Raw genomic sequence first — 8,179 nt, 5'->3', positions numbered from 1 at the left:
GAGGGAAGGCCAAGAACTAGACGAATCGGGCAGAAGACGCGCTGAGAGAAGCGGCTTCAACCCGAAGAACGTCAAGCGTGAGGGAGCTCCGATGAGAAGCATTTCCTCAGAAGACGGTGAGCGCAGATAGGCGAACGCTCAAGAAGAGCGTTCGTCTCAGAAATAACAGGAGTGAAGCGCTTCTGCATCCAACAGACAGCACGTTTATTAATGAGAGATTATTAACACTTCAATGCAAAAAGTCAACACACCAATAAATAAATAATTACGAAAGCATGCACATGAAATATAGAAACTTATCTTGACTGGGAGCTGCAAGAAAAGTGGACTTGTTGCTCGCAGTTAAGACATTTATCGCATATGGGGCCTCCCTATTGATTATTTCTTTATTACTTCATTCATTACTTTTTTCTTTCATGGGTTCATGGGAAATGTAGTATACATTTTAATATCTTGGCTGCTATTTAAATTAAACCAAGAAAAGGAAGCATAATAGAAGCCTCCAGTCTTGTTATAAAATCTAAAATTCTTGACGCCAAAGCTAGAATATTTTTTAGAGTTGGTTTACGAGGAGCCGAGAACCAGTAAATAACGACATAGAAACAAATAAGGGACTAACCCGATCCGAAAAGTGTCGGGGACGTACACTAGTGATGTACGAAAAAAGGCTCCTCGCGAAACCAAAGAACGAACTGTTTTAAAAGAAAGGATGAAAATGCTAGCGGAGAATGCTGCGAAAATGTAAATATCGGATGAGGACAACAAATAGTAAAAAAAAAAATAACTATGTGAACCCATATTGAAATCTAAACAGCATTCATAATAACATTCTCACATTTTCGGATCTTATTAAAAAAATATACGTTATTTCGTCTGCCAAAAGTTTCCGTTCTTCTTAATAACAGGCAAAATACTATTCACATAAAGCTCCCTCGGTCCCGTGAACGGGTGTGTGGGCGGCCAGTTACATCAAAGGACAATTTTTAGTCCTTCCTCCATATCAACAGCTGAAATTGTGAGTGGAAGCAGCTTGCCGTAAATCGTTTCTATTTGCGACACGTGTTTAGAGTAGGTTGCTGTACTCCTGAGAAATTGACCTTTCAGAGTAACAGACAGAAGGGGTTGCACTGGCTTAGGGACCCGATGTATCACAGAGCCCCCTCCTAAACTTCACTTCACTTCACTGGATACTGCAGCTCTGCTAGTCTTACAATGGTAAGTTAGCTTCAAAGGCTAAACCTGCAGCGCATCAGGACAAAGAATGCGTGGTCTGTCAGCCTAGCTTCAGTGCATGTTTGGAGGAACTTTAAGCAAGAGCTGATGGCGAAGCATATGCTTCTATGACATGCTCATTTATTTAAATAACACTACGATCATTATTATTTTAGAAACAATAATATGATCAATTGTATTCATGAGTTTAACTCAGTTAGTACATAAGTGTTTGTAACTTTACATGTTTAAGAGAATCCTGCGTTTCCCTCACAAGCCGTGGAGTCTGAGGCCAGTGCTTCTACTGGACAACGCTGATATACTTTTAATAACTTGACCAGTGTTGTTGACTAAAAAGCCAACCCTTGCACAGAGATCAGTGTTCACATGTTGTTTTGTAACGCAAAAGCAAATAGTTATCCTGAATTTAAGCGGAAAGGATCCTGTCGGCTCGTCAACAATGAATAACTGTCTTTAGAATGGATCCCTATTGTGTCCTATATTCTCTTGGCTGTAAAGCCCTTTGAGATAATCCAGAAGTTCATTGATGCAGATCTATTAACTTTTTTTTCATGGTTTACTTCATTTTACATTCTAAAAAAGCATTGGCTTTTTCCAGATACTGTGTTTTTGTAGTTTTTTCTTACAACTTATGACTCTTGTATAGTGCGTACTATGAACGAAGTGGCTTCAAGTTGTCTGGCTAAGATCAGGCTGTGGCTAAGATTTCATTTCAAAAACATGTTTTTTGGAGTATGGCGGGTGATGGATGTTAAGCTCATTTATCAAAAATCAAAGTTTAATGTTTTTAAGGTATGCTGATATTTTAACCTACACAGCCGCATACGTGCCTGTAGTGTTGCTGTGGCAACACCGAAGCACACTCCCTGTTGCTGAGGTAGCGCGCATAGCCCATTAATGGCTGAGCACCTTTCGTTCATGCTGGCAAACGCGCTGGAAGCAGTAACGGAGACCACACAGTCAACTAGTTTCACTCGCGCTCCGGTGGGTCGCAGGCCGTGCTACTTATTCCCTCTTGTGGGCTGACCCGGGGTTGGACGCACCTTGGCTGAAACCGCAGGGGTGTTCCTGTCACACCCATGAGAGAGCTCGCACATGCGGCTCTCCCATGACGCACAATCAATGAGCTACAGCGCACAACATTACATTCCTGCCCAAAATAAATGTAACAAAAACTTTATGACATAAATGCGGGGCATAGGCTAAAGTCCCACAACAGAGTACCGTTTATAACACGTAGTGTCGTAGTAGAGAAGATGGTGTAGGGTTTGATCTCAGATTGTAGCGGGTCTTCTCACTCCGATGGACATGGGCTGTTGAATTGCTTCGGGGGCGCTATTTCTTCCACTGGAGCAAGAAGTCTCTTAGATGGCTCGTGGTCCTCGCTGGGCCTAGCCCCTTCGGAGGGTCTTACTGAGGAGGGGGCTTCTGAAGGACCATCTGAGGATCCCTCACCGTCTCCCTCCTCGGAGGGTGGCACCGGGCCGTAGAACTTCTTGACATGTGAGAGATTCCTGAATATCTCTTCCAAACCTCTCCTCACTGTCACTTTGGTACCAGAGAGACAAGCGATATTCCAACGGCGTTTTTTCAAAAGGAAGTTGGAATTTGCTGCTTGGGCATCGGCACTTCAGCAGCACAGCATCTCCTACTTGGAGTCTCAAAGATTTAGCTTTGCGGTGAAAACTTACTTTGCAATCTGACTTCTGACGCTGGTAGAAAGATCTTCGCGGATCCACTGCGGCGGGGGTCCAATTGGGGTGATGTGGGATTGAGTCATGTAGCACTCGACCCATTAACAGGTGCCCAGAGGCCTGACTGGTTGTGGAATGAGGCGTTTGTCTATACTCTGGTAGGAAGGTGTAAATGGCCCACTCATGTGGTTGGAGGCTGGCATGAGCAATTCTGATTACCTTATTCAGGGTGCGCATAAACCTCTTGACTTCTCCGTTTGCCTGCAGCCATCGCGTGTGATGCAGTGGTGGATCTTCCACGACTTCAAATACTTGGCCAACTCGTGGCTTTGGAATGGAGGTCTGTTATCAGTTCTCAATTCTTTGAGTAACCCACGAGTGGCCATTATCTTCTCCAGTTTGGGCAACACCTCCTGAGCTGAAAGTGACAAAAGGATTTCCACTTCGGGATACCTGAAGTAGTCGTCTATTACTACCATGGTGTGTCTTCCGTCCGGAAGACTGCCAAAATCAAGGCTGGCGCATACCCAGGGTTGTTGTGGTCCTTCTTCCATAATCACAGGTTCTGGAGGAGATGGCGGTCCGGTTACCTGGCACCGCGGATACGTCTGAACAAGGGTCTCCACTTGCTCGTCCATATAGGGGAACCATACCTTAGCTCTCAGTCTATTTTTAGTTTTCACCATGCCTTGGTGCCCAGTGTGGGCCGGCTGTACCACATTGGAGTGGAGGCTAGCTGGGATTACCAGTCTAGGGCCTCTTAAGACACATCCTCCGGAATCAGCTACCAGCTCTTGTCGAACATGAAACAGGCTATCAAGTATGCGCCGGGCTTCCGGGGACTTGTGTGCCCAGTCTTCCTTGAACTTATGCCACCTGTTGGTCTGGATGGTTTTCAGAACGTGTAGCAGGCACTCGTCTTGAGCTGTGACCTGTTGTATGTTTTCCAGAGACAATGGAATAGGGCGAGAACGGTCCACGACAAAGCAGACATACTCCTCAGTCTTTAGGGCTTCACCTTCCTCCGCTGTAGTAGCTTCTCGGAGATGGCGAGAGGGATAGTCGGGGGGGGGGGTTACTTGATCTGGAGCGATATTCAACCTGACAGTCATATTTTTGTAGCTGAAGCAGCTACTTCTCTATTCGCGGGGTGGTTTTGCGGCAGTGCCCCAGTACAGGGCTATCAGCGGCTTGTGATCAGTAGTGACGACAAAGGGCCGGCCATAAACATATAGGTGGAAATGCCGGCATCCCCAATGTACGGCTATGGCTTCTTTCTCGATTTGAGAATACTGTTACTCTGTACTTGTGAGCGATCTGCTCGCGAATGCCACTGGGGCCCACTCTCCGTCAGCTGGTTGTTGCATCAGCACTGCACCTAAACGTTTAGGTCCTGCATCCACTGCGAGTGTGGGTTTCTTCTGAGGATCGTAGTACAGCAGAATGGTGCCTGCCAAGAGGGCAGTCTTAGTGTCTTCAAACGCTTGCTGTTGTGTGGGACCCCACTACCATGGAGTGGGGTCTGGTGAGATTTTGCAGGGGTTGCGTCCTGGTCGTCAGGTCGGGGATGAACCTGCCCGCAGTAATTTACCATCCCCAGAAAACTGCGAACCTCTGACACGGTGGAAGGAGCAGCGGCCTCTTTGATGGCTCTGACTTTTTCTGGGTCAGGAGCTATTCCATCAGCTGAAAAGGTGTATCCAAAGAAGCTGATCCATTGCGTTAGGAACTCGTACTTGTCTCGGTGCAGAGTGAGTCCTGACTCCTGCAGATGTTGGAGCACTTCCCTAATCCCCTAAGTCGACTTTTGATCTCTGGGAAGGACTTTGCATATATCAATATATCGTCACTGACGTTGCTGACTTCAGGCAATCCCCCAAGGATCTCGCAAATAGTGTTCTGGAAAACTTTGGCAGCACTTGAGATGCCAAAATTCAGTCTGCGGTATCTTCGGAGTCCTTTGGTGCGTTGAAAACGTTGTAATGTAACACAACTCTTCAGCCAGCGTGATCTAATGGTATCCGGTGCGTAGGTCTACTTTCGAGAACCAACAAGCACCGTTCAGTTCCGATAAGAGGTAATCAATGGTGGCAGTTAGGTGTCGCTCTCGCTTGATGGCCATGTTGGGTAACCTCATATCTACACATATGCGAACCTCGCCGGGCTGCTTCGGTTTCTTTGCTACGTCGATGGGAGATAGCAACGGGGTGGGTCCGTCCACTCTCTCGATGATTCCTTCTTTCTCTAGTTTGGCTACCTCCTTCTCAACTTGGGGCCTCAGGTGGAATGCGATTCTTCCGTGCCTTTAGGCCACCGGTCTCACTGTCTCGTCAATGTGAAGGGTTACCTCTTTGTCTCTCAGGCATCCGATCCCTTCAAACACACCAGGGAATTTGTCCAGAACGTGCGTGACTGTTTCATGGTGTACCCCTAGGGCGACAGTGACAATCTTGAAGACTTCTGCCGTTTGGCACCCTAATAGCATTCAGTGTCCGTCTCCTGGGACGTAGATAGTTGAATCGCATACCTCCGACTCATGCGTGATAGGCGCACAGAACTTCCCGTACATGTGTAGAGATTGGCTCTGTCCATACGCAAAGACTTTCACTGCTGTCGTGCAGTTGAGGAGTAGGGCGTAAACTGTCATATTTCTTTGGACAGCAAGTTAATGGAAGCTCCTGTGTCTACAGTCGCCAACACTTCTTGGGTGCCCACTTGCAGATGGCACTGTGGGAGACGCAGGTGCTTCCCCATCTCTGTGCCTACAGTGAAGATGCTGTGAACTGTGTGCTCGAGTTCATCATCGTCCGTGTCACTTTGTTGGTCTACTGGCGAGTAGAGACGTGTCAGGGTGGCTCTCTTTTCCTTGGATCGGCAGACCTTGGCGAATTGGTTGAATTTTATGCAGGCCACACACTTTTTTCCTTTGGCAGGGCAATTCGTCATGCGGTGGGGGGCCGCAGTACCCACACAACTTTTGCGGTGTTGTCTTCATGGGTGTCTTCCTGGGCTTGTCTGACGCAATGGCATTTATGGTTTCCGTCTTGATAGGTTTGTTGAGGACGGCTTCCATGTGGGAGGCTCGGGCTTTTGATAGCTCTTTGTTCCTCCCCATCATCAGAATGTCAGTGAGGGGCTTCCCTGGTTCATCTAGGATGCGTTCCCTCAGTTTGGTGGAGGCACACCCTTGAATGATTTGTCCTCTTTTCTCCTCACCCTTGTCCGCGAAGCCACACGTGCTTGCTGGTTCTTTGAGTCTGGTGTGGAATACATCAAGTGACTCGCTCTCTTGCTGTCTGGCCTGTCGAAAAATGAACTGCTCGTAGTCTCGGTTCACCATGGGTGCAAAATACGCATTGATCGACGTTATAGTGCAACGTGCATCTTGGGGTCAGCCTCCGGGAGTGTCTTGGATATCCTTGCAGCACTTTTCCTCCTAGATGTAGGAGCAGGGCTCTCTTTCTTTCATCCTCAACATTCATGGCGTCAAAATACAGGGTAACTCTCTTTACTCAGTCTCTCCATCTGGAGGCTTCAGCTTATGGGGCCCTTTCAATGATGAATGGCTCTATGGGGGTTATATTTGTCATGATGGGCAGCCCTTTGCTTGTTTGCTGCCTTTGTGCACTGGTGTGTTGGTGCAGGTGGGTGTTGTACCTGGCTTGGCTTTTATTGGTGCTCCCTCGTTTCTCTTTGCGCTAGGGTTGATGACTCACTTTGTGCTCCTCTTGCTTCTGTTGCGGCCTGTATCAGCTCGTGCCACGTGTTGCTGCCCAAGTAGTCCGACAATTGTGCAGCAGCATGCGATCCCATCCTCGTCGCTAATTTGTAGTGTTGCCGTGACAACACTGAAGCATACTCCCTGTTGCTGAGGTAGCGCGCGTAGCACATTAATGGCTGAGCGACTTTCGTTCGCGCTGGCAAACGCGCGGGAAGCAGTAACGGAGACCACAGTCAACTAGTATCACTCGCGCTCTGGCGGGCCGCACTAACCCCCCACCCCTTCGGGTCACGCTATTTATTCCTTCTCGTGCGCTGACGTGGGGTCGGGCGCACCTTGGCTGAGACCACAGGGGTGTTCCTGTCACACCCCTGACAGAGCTCGCACATGCGGCTCTCCCATGACGCACAATTAATGCGCTACCGCGCACAACATTACAGTGCCAACAGACCCAGCTCAGACGGGAGACCCCCGATATTGTAATCCCAAAGTTGCTTAATTTTTGTTGTTTTCCCCTAAAATCTCATCCGCTTCAGTGTAAGCCAATGGGGAAAATTAATTCCTCTATTCCGATTCAAAGTCTCCCTCTTACTTGGTTCGAAATGTTGGCATGAATGCAGACTTATTACAGAATTATATTTCAGGTATAATTCATGCAGTGTTTTGAAAGCAAGAGGGCACTGGGGTATCTTCCTGTATATCACACGTGTGATTCCTTGTTTTTTTTGTATTTGCCTAGACTAGAGTGTTATGCTTAGAATGGTCAGGATCGCTACTTGTCAGTTACTCCAGTGTTGTGGTCCGCATCGATTATCCCCGTTGGAACGCTTAACTTTTGTGCAATAAAGCTGCTGCTGACACTACTTCATTCCACATCATGCCCACCTAACACTGTTGCTCTGTTTTATGATTTTTGTGACTGCATTTCACCATTCTTAGGTCGAGCGTGCAAGTGCCCTGGCCTTTTGTAATCTATCTGTGGGCTTTAAACTGTGCCCACCAAACTCACTGTCACTCGTTGATGGGCTTGCCTTTGAAAAATCCTTTGTTTACATTGGTAAATGTGTTACATTTGTTTGTCCTTGGGGCAGTTTTGTCACAGCCTTGGCCATCGACCTTGTTAGATGGATAATTACAGGTTTGCTGATACGTTTGACTGCGACCGAGCTTCTGCTCCCTTTGGGGTCTCCTTCGCACTCGTGCTAATAGCGGCCATGGTGCTTTGAATCGGCTTGCTGTTATACTTTTCATTTTATGTGACACGAAAAGTGCAGCTAGGAATTTACAAAGCTAATAGCTGTATTTCGAGCAAACGTGAGACCTGTTGCATTGCAAATGCTTGTTTTTAAACTTTCTAGGACAGTACTACTGCTGTGTCAGGCCCGACTACGTAAGGGTGGTGTAACCTGTTTGCTCTTTAAACCTGTAAGAATTATGAATGAGCAGTACTATTGCCATATGAGTATGTAGGATTTGTTTTGCATATTGTACACATTTGTCTCTGGTATGTATAACTGACATTTCCATAACA

The 8,179-nt window shown here is 47.2% G+C and overlaps 1 protein-coding gene across 3 annotated transcripts in view; it reads left to right on the top strand.

Annotated features, from left to right (window-relative positions):
- The first annotated feature begins 1,040 nt into the window (after window positions 1-1,040).
- DNAJC19 (DnaJ heat shock protein family (Hsp40) member C19) overlaps window positions 1,041-8,179 on the top strand; it is a 143,051-nt gene continuing 135,912 nt past the window's right edge. For 2 of the 3 annotated variants that reach the window (XM_069211046.1, XM_069211047.1), the window contains exon 1: window positions 1,041-1,215. In XM_069211046.1, the coding sequence (XP_069067147.1) occupies window positions 1,213-1,215 (3 nt within the window). In that variant the 5' untranslated portion in view covers window positions 1,041-1,212. The remainder of the gene's footprint in view (window positions 1,216-8,179) is intronic. The other variant, XM_069211045.1, reaches the window with a different exon arrangement.

The sequence above is a fragment of the Pleurodeles waltl genome, chromosome 10 (genome assembly GCF_031143425.1).
Source record: "Pleurodeles waltl isolate 20211129_DDA chromosome 10, aPleWal1.hap1.20221129, whole genome shotgun sequence".
NCBI classification, from domain to species: Eukaryota; Metazoa; Chordata; class Amphibia; order Caudata; family Salamandridae; genus Pleurodeles; species Pleurodeles waltl.
The sequence above is the reverse complement of the archived record's forward strand: the minus strand, read 5'-3'. Positions and strand labels throughout refer to the sequence as shown.